The 16,578-nt window shown below is 43.2% G+C and overlaps 2 protein-coding genes across 2 annotated transcripts; one reads left to right on the top strand and one right to left on the bottom strand.

Annotated features, from left to right (window-relative positions):
• Nucleotides 1–1,587: 1,587 nt before the first annotated feature.
• On the bottom strand, nt 1,588–6,180 carry kcns3b (potassium voltage-gated channel, delayed-rectifier, subfamily S, member 3b). The gene is made up of 2 exons (XM_010878441.3): nt 5,941–6,180; nt 1,588–3,993 (listed from the first exon to the last, which is right to left on the bottom strand). Exon 2 carries the CDS (start codon nt 3,897–3,899, stop codon nt 2,391–2,393), a length of 1,509 nt encoding a protein of 502 aa, XP_010876743.2. The 5' UTR covers nt 3,900–3,993; nt 5,941–6,180; the 3' UTR covers nt 1,588–2,390.
• Nucleotides 6,181–6,511: 331 nt separating this feature from the next.
• On the top strand, nt 6,512–15,979 carry LOC105015350. Its single transcript, XM_010878442.4, has 21 exons — nt 6,512–6,628; nt 6,780–6,838; nt 6,918–6,998; nt 7,098–7,222; nt 7,706–7,828; nt 8,173–8,262; nt 8,365–8,526; nt 8,742–8,841; nt 9,030–9,250; nt 9,464–9,620; nt 9,949–10,169; nt 10,541–10,661; nt 10,896–11,092; nt 11,216–11,330; nt 11,530–11,699; nt 11,792–11,883; nt 13,023–13,150; nt 13,360–13,549; nt 14,959–15,100; nt 15,236–15,332; nt 15,403–15,979. Exons 1-21 carry the CDS (start codon nt 6,606–6,608, stop codon nt 15,474–15,476), a joined length of 2,688 nt encoding a protein of 895 aa, XP_010876744.2. The 5' UTR covers nt 6,512–6,605; the 3' UTR covers nt 15,477–15,979.
• The last annotated feature ends 599 nt before the right edge of the window (nt 15,980–16,578 follow it).

Here is a 16,578-nt window from a genome sequence, read left to right as displayed (position 1 = left end):
TGTAGTGGAGATGAGTGGTACCCGGTGGGGACTTCTGCTGTTGTAGCCCATCCGCCTCAAGGTTGTGCATGTTGTGGCTTCACAAATGAAGCCACAACATGCTGCATACCTCGGTTGTAACGTTATTTCAGTCAAAGTGCTCTTCTATCAGCTTGAATCAGTCGGCCCATTCTCCTCTGACCTCTAGCATCAACAAGGCATTTTCGCCCACAGGACTGCCGCATACTGGAGGTTTTTCCCTTTTCACACCATTCTTTGTAAACCCTAGAAATGGTTGTGCGTGAAAACCCCAGTAACCGAGCAGATTGTGAAATACTCAGACCGGCCTGTCTGGCACCAACAACCATGCCACGCTCAAAATTGCTTAAATCACCTTTCTTTCCCATTCTGCCATTCTGATTGTCTTGACCAGGACCACACCCCTAAATGCGTTGAAGCAACTGCCATGTGATTGGTTGATTAGATAATTGCATTAATGAGAAATTGAACAGGTGTTCCTAATAATCCTTTAGGTGAGTGTATATGGCTCTCGAATGACAACAGCTCAACAGACTCTCTGTGTCACTGTATAGAGCACATAAATACCTGGATGAACCAAAATTGTCTACAATTAAACCAAGATAAAACTGAGATTATTGTGTTCGGCAACAAAAATAAAAGAACAAACATTAGGAAAGAGCTAGCTGGATTCTCAGGCCCTTAAAACCAGGGATCAAGTGCGTAATCTTGGTGTTTTGATAGACTCAGACCTCACATTTAACAGTCATATCAAAGCAGTCACCAAAACAGCATTCTATCATCTAAAAAATATAGCAAGAATCAAAAGCTTGGTGTCCAAAAAAGACCAAGAAAAGCTCATCCATGCTTTTATCTCTAGTAGGGTTGACTCATTGAATGCTGCTGCTAGAATGTTAACCAGAACCAAGAGAACAGAGCACATCACTCTGGTTCTTAATTATTTGCATTGGTTTCCAGTCAGTTAAAGAATAGATTTCAAAGTGGTGCTTTAAGTTTATAAATCTTTGAATGGTTTAGGACCCGAATACATTTCTGATATGTTTGAAGAATATAAACCGAGCAGGGCTTTTAGATCCATGAACACAGGTCAGCCAGCAGAACCCAGAGTCCAAACTAAACATGGAGAAGCTGCGTTTAGCACTTAGGCTGAGCACTTAAACTTTACCACACTGTTTAGCCTTACAGCTTCCTATGTTTTTATCCAATTTTTTTATCTTTATGTTTTCTTATTTGAGAATTGGTTTTTAAGTTATTGTATTTTTATTTTTTAATTTTTCTTTGTAAAGCACATTGAATTGCTTCGATGTATGAATTGTGCTATATAAACTTGCTTGCTTGCTATGACCCACTTGTTCATTGCACCATTGCATGGGTCACATAACTGCAAAAATACTGCAGAAAAGACAGTGAGCACTTCCGATTCCCTGCAGAGGTTTGGGCACTTTTTTGCACTTTTCTGTTCTGGGACAAGCAGCTCGTTCATCCAGAGTTGACAACACATGACAGGAAATCAATGGCACTTCAGAAGCCAGAGAAAACTCAGATTTATTATCTAGGAGTTGAATATACTTTTCATTTTACAGTTTTTATTCCGACGTTATCACTGTCAGTTTGTCTGACGTAAAACCAAATGTAAGCCTCACTTCAAAGTCATTTCATTGATTCCAGGCGAATCACTTAATCGCTCAAAAAAATAAATAAAGCAGATACTCTGATCAATATCGCCATAATAAGTTACTCATTGGCTTTTACAGGCAAGACTTTATTTAACACGTCCATACGGCCTAGTCCACGGAGCTTGCATGCCAACACATGCTAAGACAATGTCTCAATGACATTCTAATCAAGGGGCCTCTATATAAGTACGCACAGCAGTAGAGGTTTTGGGAGAGAGGTCATTTGTGTCCCTTCATCTACAGGGAGGGCACACCCAAAGCAATGTTCCACTACCTTCTCTTTTTTTTTGTTCATGCGGAGTTTAAAACATCAATCTAGTCCGAATCCAAACAAACTTAGTTCATCAAATCAAAAGTAAACCATTACTTTTGAGTTGACAAATTGGTACAATATAATGCAAATTCCTTTCACATAGACATGCATCGTTGCAATGTCATAGGCGACAGATGAATGAAGTTCAAACCTTTTTAAGTGGAATCCGAGATACTACCTCTGTGCCCTTTCATTACAGTAATATATTTCTAGGTCTCTCAAAATAGAGAGATCCCATGGTCACAGTGATGTCACAGTCTTGAGTCAGCCACATAAGGAAGACAGATTAGGAGTTAACGATGAAGAGCTTCGCCCTGAGAATCACAAAGTACTCCTTTGAGATGTGCTGAGCTTTGCAAACAGGGCAGCCAGAGCCTTGAGCTTCATTTCTCCGCCTTGTTGTCCAGATCGTTGAACACCTCTATTTCCTGTAGGCTGGAGGCATCTGTATCATCCCCACCACTACTCACACTGTTCCTGAAGGCCATGCCGCCCATGAAGGGGTACGCACCCACAGTCTGGGCGTAGAGATCCCTGATGTTATGGTAGGGGAGGTCCACGTCGTGTCTCTCTGACACCAGCTGCTTCAGACACAAACCCTCCTCTATGGCTTTGTTCCTCTGGTAGTACTTAGAAAACTTGTTGAAGATGATGGTGATGGGCAGAGCGACCACCAGCAGGCCACAGATAATGCAGAGCGTGGCCACAAGCTTGCCAAGCAGCGTCACCGGGCAGGTGTCACCGTAGCCCACCGTGGTCATGGTGATTGTGGCCCACCACCAGCCCATAGGGATGGTACCAAGGTCGGTGTCCTCCTCCTCCTTTTCGGCCGAGTAGATGAGCACGGAGAAGATGGAGATGCCCACGGACAAGAAGAGGAGCAGCAGGCCCACCTCATGGTAGCTGTGTCGGACCGTGGCGCCAAGTGCGCGCAGACCGATCGAGTGGCGCGCCAGTTTGAGGATCCGGAAGACGCGCATCAGCCGGAGGACCTGCACCACCTTGCCCACATTCTCCAGATTCTCGTTCTCCTCCACGCTCTCCTCGTCTACCGTCTCAAAGGCCAGCGTGATGTAGAAGGGCAAGATTGAGGCTACGTCAATGATGTTCAGGGTGTTGCTGAGGAACTTCCTGGGTGAGGGAGCGACGACCAAACGGATGATGAACTCCGCTGAGAAGCAGACGATGCAGACCACCTCCAGGATGGCCAGCACAGGGTCCTCAATGGGCCTCTCGTTCTCATCCACGACCTGGAACTCTGGCATGCTATGGACGCACATGGCCACAATGGAGGTAAGCACCACACTCAGAGAGGCCACAGCAATGATCTTGGACGAAAGCGAGTGACCAGGGTCCTCCAGTCTTATCCACACGTAGCTCCGCACCTTGGCACACCAAGCCCCCTTGAACTTCTCCAGGTCCTTGTCCAGGGCCGACAGCTCCTCGAAGGATGAGTCCATGCTGGGAGGCTGCACCTCGTCACTTTGGATGTCCCAGTCCCGGTCCTCTATGTACTCCTTGCGCTCCTGGAACCAGTGGCTGCAGCACTCGCCGAAGTGGAGGTCATGGATGCCCCAGTACTCAATCTCCTGGCTGAAGGAGAAGACGCACACCTCCTCCATCATGTGTATGCGTCCGGTGCGGTAGAAGTTTATCACGCTGATGAATATGTGGGGGTTGCGGTCGAAGTAGTACTCGCGCTCCGCGGGGCTGTAGTCGTCGCAGAGCTCCAGAATGGCCTCCTCGCTCTGGCAGCACAGCAGGCGGCCCAGGCGCGTGTTGGGGAAGCGGAGCAGTGTCTCCTCAGCCACCTCGTGTCGGACGCCGCCCACATTGAGGTAGACCTGTTCTTCCTTGTTGCCGCGACGGTGGAGGACGTGCCCATATCCCATGTTGGTGATGATGGGCCATAGGCCACATGGGAGTTGTAGTTTGGGTTGGTCGGCCTTTGACGGCTAGCGTTGAGTTCGAGGTTTACGGGTCCAACTATGAAGAGAACAAGCATCCCAACTATCAATAGCCATTATACCACATTATAAGTTTGAAGAATTCAGTTGTTCTATATAATATCAATCATGCCGTTATCTCGTTCAAATGTTAAAAATGTGTGGAAAGTCTGGTGAAAGAATGTTTCAGATTTGGTTTTCTATAACCAATTAAAAGGTTAAGAGAAATTCCTGGTAAATTCTATGTAAAAGTCGTTAGCTTTGTCTACCAACAAATTTTCTCCCACAACACCTTGCCCATGTGTCTTTTGCAACCAAGCACCAATCGTTAAATTGTAATGTTGTTTTGGGAGAATTGAGCATTCAATGCATCTTATCAGTCTTGATACAGCATTGACTAGGGCAAAACAAGGCATTTACTGATATAAAACTATAATAGCTAACAACTTAGGCATTGTTAAATGGTTATCTTCTCCTTTTAATAATTGTTTGAGGCTGGACAAAATGTAACTGACAAGTGCTTGTTAACATCATCTAACACCAGAAACACTGCTAAATCAGAAGCCACGCCTCTCAGTATTTTCATTCGCTAAAATCAAACTATGACAAATACTTTACCCAATGATGTCAATGTTTTCATTATCTAACGTTTAACATAAATTATCTAAATGAGAACAGTTCTTGAATACAGGGTGGGTTCGGTCTTCTACATTCACTGTACATACAGTTTCAACTTTCAACGGTTAGGTCATTAAATATATTCAATATACGTTGCTATGGTGATCCAACTCAATTGTCTAAAAGGATAGATCCATTCTGGAAATTATATTTTCATGATCGTAATGCAATTATGTATGTTGTTTTTAATGACACCCTCTCTGTATTCTAAAGAATGCAATTTCAACAAATCACACACATCGAATAAAGTAAACAAATATATATGTAAATTACATAGTCTAATAGTTAAGTGTTTTTCTAAAGGAATAATTCAACGTTCAACATGATGAAAAGAGGTATATCTCATATTTCGGCATTCAAGACCAAAAGTCCCTTTATAACCATAAATGGGTGCAGCCAGAAAGTAATTAAATTCAGCTATACTATTGAATGACCCAAGAGCTGTATACAATTATTTGTCTTATTGAATAGCATTCATAAGACACATGACTGCTCACACAACAAATAATGTATTACACCATTAAAAATATTTGACCTGAGGCCACCAGTGTTTAATACAAAATGAAATGGCTACAATCAATAAGAATATCCGTGTGACTATGGTGGGTGTGTATGTGTGTTGATATGCATTGCATGGTGGCAGGCTACTAACGCGAGCCAAGAGTGTCACGAGAGCATCGAATTACAGGACCACGGGGGATGAGAAAATTAGAATTTGACAACCGGATGAAACCGAACACACGTGCACCTGAAGCGTAGAACGCACACTTTCCAGATTTTTTGTTGTTGCGGATATCAAATATCAAATTGTAAGTGCATTTATTCCTTTATCTAAAACGGAAAGATGGGTAAAAACACTAAGGACAGTACTCTTCCGTTATATACCTTGGTCCTAAGTGAATCACTTTGTTCTGTGAAATGGTCTATTATTGTTTCGCACGCGTAAATATATCCAACAATGTCCGCGGGAAAGCAGTGCCATATATCGTTTTTTGATTATAGGCTACTCTATTAAAGTAAAATATCTCAAGATAAGTTCCAAATAAAGTTCACATTTGTAACTGACATATCGCGTATACAAACCACATAACTAAATAATTACTTGCAGGTCCTTGATCAACGAAGAATAAAAGAAACAAAAGATAAAAGTAACACAAAAAAACTATTATAATTATACGTTCTGTACACAATATAAGCACTAGTAGGCCTATCATTGTTACATAATTATGCAGAGATTTTACATTTGTGTGGAAGTTCGTATGAGTGCGTGCGTCCACGTAGGTGGACTGACATGGTAAAAACAATCTACCTGCTCTCGTGCCATTTCTTTCCATTAAAATAACTTTCCGGGTAGTGATTTTCAGATTATTCCCCTCTCCAAACAAGTAGTAGTCCCATAGTCCGTAAAGAATGATCCCACATCATCACGTAGTTGTTGTTCGAGCTCGGAGCGTTCCGCAATAATGCTCAGACCGAGTGCAGCTGGCTGAAGCGCGCGGTCCACTACTTCCCACAGGCACCCACCAATACCGCGCGAGGATTCTATTATTCAGGCCCGAGATGAACCGACCATTGGCCCGTCACGTGACCGGTCAAAAGCGGTGAGGAAGTATACATTATAAAATGTAATTTTTCTAAAACCAGTCAATAGGTCAACATCTTTGAATTTGTCAACAATTATTATTTTTATTGGGAACTAAATTATTACACAAGTATTAATTAAAAGCGACCGCTCTTCCGGGCATCCGGGCCAGCTTAAACAAATCCTGCCTAACTACAGGGAAATGGTCTGGCCTACCAGATTGCTGATGGGATGATAAGCAATCAAGCAATCATGACGTTCACCTGTAGAATGTTGTGATACTATAGAACTATGCCACTGTCTCACTGAAACGTGAGGTACAGAACAGGCAACACATTGGCTGAATATTGTTGGGCAGTAGCTGTGAATGTTATAGGAACAAACAACCTACAATGGGTTGTTTTCTTGGATCAGGGTCAGTAGTGGTAGGCCTGGAATAGTTTTATGCAATGCAACACTGTTTTTAAATATTGTTTTTATTGAACACATGAGATTTACAGGAAATATAACCGATGGATGCAGAGTTCATTCTCTTTAACAACAATGATTTATGAAATGCCTTTCAGGTGGTTTTGCATATTGATGGTATCTGTCAGTGTAAAAGCACAGCAGATGTCTTCTACAAGTAAGGTTCTTTGCATATCTTTTTATGTTCATACACTAAGCCTATGACATTTGATATTGACTCCCCTTTCTCACTCCAGAGGACCACAAACCTGAGTGCCTGGGCAACATTGTCCGTCTGCATGTGGCTGCTGTATTGGGGAACGTTAACAGTATTGTCAGTGAGTGTAACTCATCTTTTTACCCCTTTTGTAATTCATAGATTTAATACCACAGGTTTATCTGTCAGTGTTTGCAACCACACTTTCCTTTTTTCCCAGATGACAGCAAAGTTATAGAGTTGACACCCAACCTGGCAGCTCAGTGTGGCTTCCGCTATAAATTTGACCGCATGGGGAATGCCATGTTGTTTGCTTCTCTTCTTAACTGTTTAGCCCAGAGCAAGGTAATACGATAACTACAGACAATTCAACTGTAGCTAAGTTCTCACTTTAAAATGTCAGACAAAAAGGCCTGCAGAGTAAAACAAACCCCATAGCTTTTTGCTAAGGGGCCGCTTTAAACAACATCCTCTGAAAGGAAAAATAAAAGCATTTACTTTAACTGTGCAAATGTAGAGTTTGTTGTCAATGGTAGTTTGGTTTCAGTCTGTAACTAAATTTGCAGGCAGAGCCGTGGGAGTCATTTTGTAAAATTCAGTGCAAAAACAAAAAACAATTTCATGATGAGATATGACTAGGTCAATCTGTTATTGTGGAATTTTTGTTCATTATCTTCAGATGTTGAGTCTGGTTTCACTGCGATTGGAATCGATAACAAATATGCCATGTGCTCTTTTTTTTTAATTGAACACTCAGTCATTCAGAAACACAGCAGCACATTATGATCGCTAATAATTCCCTTTATTCCTTCCTCTACGTCATTTTAGGATGACAAGACACTGAACTTGGCTACACAACTTCGGCTTCATGGCAAACTCATGCCAGTGGATTACACCTGCAGCTACACCTGGGCCTCCAGAGAGATTCTGTGTGACGACGTCTACATGGAGGCAAGTGGGCGGATCCCCAAGGGGGGCAGTTTACTCCCGTATGAAGGACATTGGTTCCGGACCTTCACCTCCCTAGAGATTCCTTCTCGTTCTGAGCAAAAACACAAACGAAGTCGTCTTTCTCAACTGTCCTCCTTTCCCCTTGTGTCTTTAAGGCGCACATGGGAGGAGGTTAGAGAAGAATAACCTGGCCTGTTTGAATGTGGGGTTTTCTTAAATGGCAAAGTGAGCAAAAACCAATCGGATGAATGATTCACCAATGGCCCTTGTTTTGAGTTTCCTCTTATATGTGGGGGGGCGGGTGTATTTCCTCACTGTTTAGAGAAATTATCTTTCTACTCTAGGTGTCGGTCAGAAGGACTCTTCCGGAAATCCAAAGCCTCTCCGAGCAGCGTGCAGGAGCAAGGTTCAGCGACCCACGTGGAGGAGCCAAAGTAGCTACATTGCAGTGTATTTCTTTAACACCTAAATAATTGGGCCTTTGCATAAATATAATTTTAGCAAATGATAAATAATGTTTCCATTTCCTGAGACAGGCTGCAGCTTCAGGTTACAAAATGAGTAAAGTGGTCTTCAGTCCTAGCAATAAGGCTTTGAGGGTGGATGAGGTCCAAAGGAAGGGCTATGCAATAGCCAACACACCCACAAGGCTTGTGTTGCGAAGCCCTCATGGGAAAGAGGAGACGTACCTACAGAATGTAAGCAGATTTTCTCCACTTCTATAACTGGGCCATGTTCAGTAGCGCAAACGTTTGGATACCGTGGCCTTTTGTCAACTTGTCCAATCAGACTGTACCTTTGTGCTTTTTGCAAGGTCTTCCAATAAGATATGGGCTCTTACAAATGTTTTATGCATGTTTAATGAAACAGACATTTATTGAACATGGCCCTGAAGTAAATGTCCGCTGAATAGGTTGCTGGGGTACCTATGAAGGTTCTCTCGACCTCCATCTTCTTTGAGCAGAAGTGGCTGGTGGCCCAAGTAGATGCTACTGTCGCGTGTCCAACACAAGGTTAAGTGTGAACTTAAAGTTAAGGTCTTCATTTGAACTGGACAACACTTTCATTTGTGTTCACCTGTCTGGTGGTCTATTGGGAGATGTTTGAAAACTGATTATGGAAAAGCAGTAACATTCCTAGTGGCAACATTTGCCATGAGGCTCTGTAGACATGACCTTGGTTTCTTTGTTTTTCATTGCAGGGTCGGTGACCTTCACTCCAGAACTGATCACCTGGTACCTTCCACGACACATAGACCCGCTGTTCTCTTCTGATGCCTTCACAATGTTAGAGCTGTACATGGGGATTGATGGCAAGAGGCTGGACAAACAGGAAATGGCTGCCAGGAAATATTCAGTTTCTCTCATGGAGGTTCACGTCATTGTTAAGATTCCAGTGGGGGCTGTTGGAGGCTACTACAAGGTCAGAATGGGATGATTTAATCGTCCCTGTCCGTCTATATCCCAAGGCACTGTGCATTGTTGCTTATTCCTCAGGGGTTTCAGGCTGGCCATCTGTAAGAGCACTTTGACAACTGCTTATGTATAAAGCGATTTAATGTAATACGTTTGATATGTTTCATGTAATACATGGTAACGGTTGTCTCATATTATTTCCTGGATATTTCTCTCACAGAGTCATGTTCAGGATAACCAGTACTTCAGCACCTACGCCATTGAGCCCATGCTTGAGTTGCTGTGGATTGAAGAGGATTCACACGAGGACACGAGATACAAAGTCCTATTCCCCATCACCACTCCGCCAGTGGCTAGGCCTCTGCTAGTCCTCAACTGTGAGTCTCTGGTGTAGTATAACAGTGAATATGGGGCCTATGAGAAATTCACTTTATCCTAGGTCTCAACCCACTCCCCTGAGGAAGCCCCAGCCAGGCTGAACTACTTCTGAGCCAGCACAACTGATTCAACTTGTCAACTAATCCTCAAACCCATGATTGGTGAATCTGGTGTGTTAGTTCAGGGCTACAGCGAAGCTGTGGCATGTCTGGGGGTCCCCGAGGAGTGGGTTGAAAACCAATGCATTGGACGCCAAACAGAAGAGCAACAGAGGGATTGCCAACACTAGTCCCGAAAACACACGCTCCAATTACTTTGTGCAAACAGACACGCCTTTAGATGCTGTTCCTGAGCAGGCGTTGGTGTTCAAGTTGGGGACATTTAACCTTGACGTGGAGCTGGTGAACGTCACCTTATCTACCGGGGTGCTGACTGTCGCAGAGTGCAACGCACGAGGCTTCAACGTTCAGGAGGAGATGTCGGAGGACAACCTCTCGAAGAGCTTCTCGATGGCTGTCCCCTTCATGGACCCGGCAGTCTTTCATGAGGTATGTTCCTCAAATGAGCCACAGCTCACCCCCTGATGAGGCCCAGCTGCCTGTAATCTGGCCTCCTCAGGGGGAGATAAAATGTCCCTTAAAGCATCTCCGGGCAGCGGAGTGGAGGTCCTAAGTGAAGGATGCTGTTCCCCACACTCTTGTTTTTCACTTTGGTTCCACCTCTTCAACCGTGTTAAATGCTGTCCAGGGCCCAGAAACCTGGCACTGTGTCCATTACTTATGTCGTGCCCAGTTAATTTATTTCTTTATATTTTAAGAGCAAGTTTACCTCTTAATTCATTTTTAGATATCTCTTCATGGATGTTGGTCGTAAAATCCTATAACAAGAATAATGCTGTTTGACTTCTGCAATACCACAGAACAGGCCAGAGCAAGGAGTCACGAGCTTCACTCTCCATCTGATCTATGGCCTGGTTGTCCTGCCTGAAAACATGGCATTTTCTCACTCTGCCTCTGTTAACGCCATTTTGATGAATGTTGGTATGTGACTAATTTCTTTTACATGTTTTACTCTATAACCCCTGTTGACATGAAGGAAAGTGTTTTTGTATATTTGCACAAGGCATTGTTGCAGAATGTCTTGGAGTGAGGGGGTGCTGGCAGCTTTCAGTAGAACTACTGTTATGAAACATTGCAGAAAGAACTGTCTTGAGTTCTGGTTGTGCAGACATGCTTGAAACGACATTTCTATCTGAACATCCTATTCCTTGGTAGTTCCACATTCGATTTCTGGTGTCTGTGATCAAGAGAACTTCTACATCACTGTGAACTACGGGAACCAGGCTCCCTTATTCGAGGTCATGGTTGGCGGATGGCTGCTGACCGCTGAGCTTGCGGAACAGTATGTCACAGAGGGCGAGTCGCGCATTACCCTCACGGTGCCTTTCTCGGCACCGCAAACAGTGTTTGAGGTATGATTCCCTCGTTTCACAAGTCCACCCCGGAGACATTAACTTGACACATCAGTGCACCATCTCGCCTGACCTATGCTGTTGGACCAAATGGACTGATGAGGTGTTTTCATCGGTTCCTAGTCGATTCACGCTTCAGCGGTCAGGAGTCGACTGTCTGTGGCGCTGTTGAATCCCTTCACCAACGTCACCATGAAAGACTTCACCCTGGGTTGCACTTTCCACAAAAGACTGACTGGTTGGTTCTCAAATTTATATACAGTATTAATGGCTAATTAATGCGTGGTTCCTCAACCCATGTTCAAAGTTTTTATTTGAAAAAACTTTGTTTTGAAATGCACGGTTTGCGCCACTCATTTTGTGAAGCAAGTTCAAAGGGCATCTTGTATTTGAAAGAAACAGAATTTGTTGACGGCTACCTGTCCTTTGATTCCTAGAATGTTTCTCTAATGGGACAATGACTGCGCTAGCGGTGAAGGTAGAGTCTACTCCCAGTCTGAACCCTGGCCAGCTGACCTTAACTGACCGCTCTTGTGGCCCCGACTACAGTGATGACCGTTTTGCGTACTTCAGCTTCAATGTCAACTCGTGTGGCACAACTCGGAAGGTTAAACTACTGTACTGCCCTGAGGAAACGAGAACATTACATGTACAGTTTTTTTTCTAGGCCTTCAAAAGTAATGTACCTCTAATCTTCAGTTTATAGATGACCTCATATTGTATGAGAATGAAATCTCCTTGCCGGATAAACTTAAAGTGAAGACTGCATCTGGCTTGGATGACGACTACCAGTAAGTACAGGCAGTGCCTTCAGAAAGATGTCTTTACTTTCTCCATGTTTTGTCATAGATTTAATTTATGAAATGTATCAATTATATTTTTGCCATCTACACTACCCCGAATTTAATATTTGTAGAAATCTTTTTCTAATTTAGGAATTTGTAACCACTAAGAGTCTTTGAGCTGGCTGTCTGGCCAAACAAGGCAGGAAAGTAGGGTATTGGTCAAGGAGGTGACAAAGAATGCATTATCCACTGACAGATTCAGAGTTTCTCTGCAAAAATGAGAACATGCAAGAAGGACCATTTCTAAAGCATTCCATCAAACAGGCTTTGATGGTAGAATGGCTAAACTGAAGACCTCAGAGCATGAGGGGAAAAATCCAGTTGTCTAATGACCAACATCTGGTGACGGTACTTCTCAACAACAGGCCAAAACCATCTCTTTAGTGAAGCATGGTGGTGGCAGCACTGTGCTATGGGGATGCTTCTCAGCAGCAGAGATTATGAAGACTGGATGGGATCGAGAGAAGGAAGAAGAAAGCAAAATGGAGGTCCTTGAATACAGAATCCTGAGCAAACAGGACCTCAGACTGGGGTGAAGATTAATCTTTGAGCACAACAACGACCCAAAGCACACAGCCAAGACAACGCTGGAATGGCTTCATGAATGTCCCTGAGTAGCCCATCCAAAGCCTGGACTTGAAACCCGTTTAACATGTGTGGAGAGACCTGAAGATTGCAGTTTACTGACATTCCCCATCCACTCTGACAAGGCTTTAGAGGGTCTACATGAAGGGAAGAAACTACCCATATCCAGGCATGCAAAGCAGGTAGAGGCACACTCAAGACAACACTATGATCACTGCCAAAGGCACTTCTACAAAGTGAAAAAAGGATTGGAATCGTTGAAGTCGGTTTATTTTTTTTAATAAATTCGAATGTTTTTGCCTTGTCATTGTGGGTAGATATCTCTGATAATGTGGTGAAGGTCTCTGAACTTTCCAAAGGCACTGTGACAAGGCTGGATTAGTCAAATGTTTCTAATAGTTGCTTGAAGTATGAGGCTGGTACATTTACCATGTTTAGGCCTGTGCCCCCCCCCCCCCCCCACTTGATGTTTTGTCTACATCTCCCACCCTCCTCATCAGCTTGACGGTGTCCTGCTATTATATGATCAACAATACCCAGAGTCTGGCCTATCACAGGAAGCCATGCAACAATGAACCTTCTGCTAAAACCGAGAGTCAACTACTGGTCGTTATGAGAATTGCCACGGGTAAGACTGATTTTCCCCTGGCCTTTTGATTTTTGGCTTGGCGTGGAAATGTTTTGCACTCACGCTGTACTGTCAGGTTTATATAAGGACACCTAAGTAATGTAAATGTTGATTCAAAATGAGTCGCACTTCATTGGCGCATATTCAGGCGGTATTTCACTTGAATATTTTGTGCCTACCGAACACTACCCATGTTGTCTACATTCCAGATGCCTCTTATAAGACATTCCACCAGGTGGAGGAATACCCGGTGGTAAGGTACCTGAGACAGCCTCTGCATATTGAGGTGGAACTGACCAGGTCCACTGACCCTGAGGTAGAGCTGGTTCTGGACCACTGTTGGGCCACACTAGACAAGGACCGGAACTCAAAACCCAGATGGAATCTCATCATTAAAGGGTAACTACATTTTAATCTATTCTGCCTACTGGATCAGCCTACTAAAGCAATGTTGTATTTCCAAGTCCCTGTAGTGTAATTTAGACAACTATAATTAGCCCAGATTCACCTAATGTATATCAATATGACTGCAGCATCTATAGAATGTCAATCACCATGGTAATGACCTTGGGTTTCAAAAAAGGCTATATTGACTAAGGCATTCTTTGCAGAAGAAATTTACGCTGTTCAAGAAATTCATAATCTACAAAAATGTGCTTGTTAAATGAGTAACCGGTTGTGTGAAAGACATCGTTTGCTGCCTCCAGTTAGACTATCCACTATTTCTGTTTATACTGGTTAAATAGGGGTTATGCCCTTTCTGTTTAAATGGTTCATTGGTTAACTATCAATCTAGACATTTTAATCACTTAACTAGCTTATGCTCAATTTAATAATCTACACTTGGCTTGATTCATGTCAATCAAATAAATTGGCATTGATAATTTTTGCTCTGCGGTCAGGCAGGGAATGTCCTGTTGCATGTAGGCTTGTTGGAATTTGACACTTGGGTTGCGTGCAATGTCAGAAAGGTTGAGGGCTTGTCTACTATTCCATCATAAATGTCAGCTAATTGCTATGGGCAGCTGATGTTCTTGCAATCTGTGTTCATGTGCGCTATTAGAGAGCATGCCTCAATAGCTGATTATTCAGTGCTTACATTTTTGCGGTGAAACATACAGGGAAACCTAGTGGTTTTCAGCTAATCACCTACATTTACAATTTGCTGGCTACTGTCCATCTGTCACTGAGATGGCTTGTGTTAAAGGTTAAATATTTGCATGTAGCCCTGCTATGATTGGCTGTGGCGTGCAGGTGTAAGGGTCACGACTGACCTATTGATGCACTGTTGCCAAAATCAGACCTACCTTGGAAAGTGAGGTTTTGTTATTATGGTTTGTTGCAGCGAGGGGTTGAACCGATTTTAATGTTGTCTGCGAGGCAGTTGTCTGAGTTTCTCAGAGGGAGCATTGCTCTGACAGGTTGTTGCCAAGGTATTACTGCACACTGCAGCAAGTATTTTTATGGAAGCGTCTGCTGTTTAATTCTCTTTAAAAACAGGAACCAATATTTGATTTGTTACTGACTTGCCATGACACTACACCATATAGAACAAGGTGTCCCTTTTATGCTGATCGTGACTTTTGCCTCCATCTGCATTGGTAATGCCATAATTGCTACATGGCTAGCCAGCTAAAATTCAGTTCCTGTGCCCAAGCCATTACACTATAAAGTAAGACTGCCGAATAATAAATCAAATGGCGACCCAACCAGTGGCCTACAGACGTCCAGCAGTCTGAACTGTTTCGCTTCCTGTGCATACTTACTGCTGCAATATGGGTTTAAATCCAGCCCTCTAACCCTGTCAGCTGTGAGTACCCAGAGGATCCGTATCGTGTGGTCTTCAACACTGTTGTGGCTGACTCCAGAGTCCTCTACCCCTCCCACTTCAAACGCTTCGAAGTCCACATCGCTGCCTTCACTGGGGATGTAGACGAACTGACTGACAAGGTAGCAAAGGCTAAGAGTCCTCAACTAATCACTGAAGGAGTACAAATGAACCTGCAGACACTTTGTGGAATTTGCTTGACAGCTGTGCTTTGAGTCAATACTCCCCTTTAAATTAAATGTTTTTCCAAATCCTAGATCTTCGTTCATTGTGATGTGTTCATCTGTGACCCCAGCAGTCCAGTTAAAGGGCAGTGTAGTGGACAATGTGTAAACCAGAACAATTCAAAAAGAGGTATGGAATGTTTGAGACTGTTCAGTTAACCCCCCTTTACTGAACTAATAGTTATTTTCTGTATCAACAGGTCAAAGACAAGTCAAGAGCACCGCTGAGGAGCCTCGTTTGTACATCTCGTCTGGAGTCATTTTTCTTGCTTAGTTGTCCTATTCGGGACATGTGAAAGTGTTCTTGTCACACCAATCTGTCGTTTAGGGTAGTGTTTCGCATTAGGCATGGCTGGTGTGCTTTCTGGGTCAAACCAGACACTTATAAAATAAATCCTGACTTTGCAGGCTCTTGCACTGAGCATTCATTGATCCTTGGATGGTGATCTTCATGTTGATCTGTTTGCTTTTGTTTACAAGTAGATTCTGTTAATATTAGTGACACTGTCTGTGCACAGGTGTTCTATGCAGTCACCGATGTACAACTTGGGTTTGCTAGCGTGTTACAGACAAGGTCCATTACCCTGTTCACCCATTGTGTCTGTCATTTTGCTCAGTTTACCTAATCCTGAGACATACTGCAAAATTCAATCTCGTGCAGTAGGCTTGTCAATTGGCATATATCAAGTCGTTGTGGTTTTCATTGTTACAAATTATTGTGCACCGCATTTCCTGCACACAAAATGCATCGTTGCAATACTATTATACAAGAACTTTAAGACATGGGTATCAAAGTGGGAATGTTTTATTCTCATAATGCCCCTTATGAATACATTTATTTATTTCAGCAGATGATTTCCAGGGGCACAGCTACTGATCTCCGGAACCGTAGATCTGGGCTATGGATAAATTGAGTCCAGCGAATGCCTTGCCTTTGGTTGTCCATTACAATCCTGGGATTGAACTGAAATCGAAATGTTCCTTCTCTGTGAGCAGTTTAATGGGAAATGTCTCTACCTTGCGAATTCAAAACAAATTGACCCTAATTTGATGGTCCGTGTGCCGAGTTCAAAAGTCCTTAACACATGTGAGGCGATGACTACAGAGAGACAGTTGGAATAATGAACAGGAGTACTTGTATATGATCTGAGGGGGCTGTAGCCTGTGACCAGAGGTCAGGCCGGCCTGGTGCATAACACAAACATTTAAATAAACTGGGGAGAAACATGACAAAAACCGAGGGAATAGGTAAGGAAATTCCTCCTGTTCACTGACTTTTTTTCAACTTATTTTTTTCATAAGGGAAATGGGAAATGTTGCTTCAATGCATTTAGGGGTGTGGTCCTGGTCAAGACAATCTCCTGAACTCCAAATTG

The sequence above is a fragment of the Esox lucius genome, chromosome 14 (genome assembly GCF_011004845.1).
Source record: "Esox lucius isolate fEsoLuc1 chromosome 14, fEsoLuc1.pri, whole genome shotgun sequence".
Taxonomy (NCBI): domain Eukaryota; kingdom Metazoa; phylum Chordata; class Actinopteri; order Esociformes; family Esocidae; genus Esox; species Esox lucius.
This window is presented reverse-complemented; position numbering and strand designations above follow the sequence as displayed.

Coding starts and splice junctions, on each gene's coding strand:
- kcns3b (XM_010878441.3), bottom strand. CDS start 3,899: ATGGGATATGGGCACGTCCTCCACCGTCGCGGCAACAAGGAAGAACAG.
- LOC105015350 (XM_010878442.4), top strand. CDS start 6,606: ATGGGTTGTTTTCTTGGATCAGG. Junction 8,263..8,364: donor ACCCACGTGGAGGAGCCAAA/GTAGCTACATTG, acceptor TTCCTGAGACAG/GCTGCAGCTTCAGGTTACAA. Junction 9,621..9,948: donor GCCTCTGCTAGTCCTCAACT/GTGAGTCTCTGG, acceptor TTGTGCAAACAG/ACACGCCTTTAGATGCTGTT.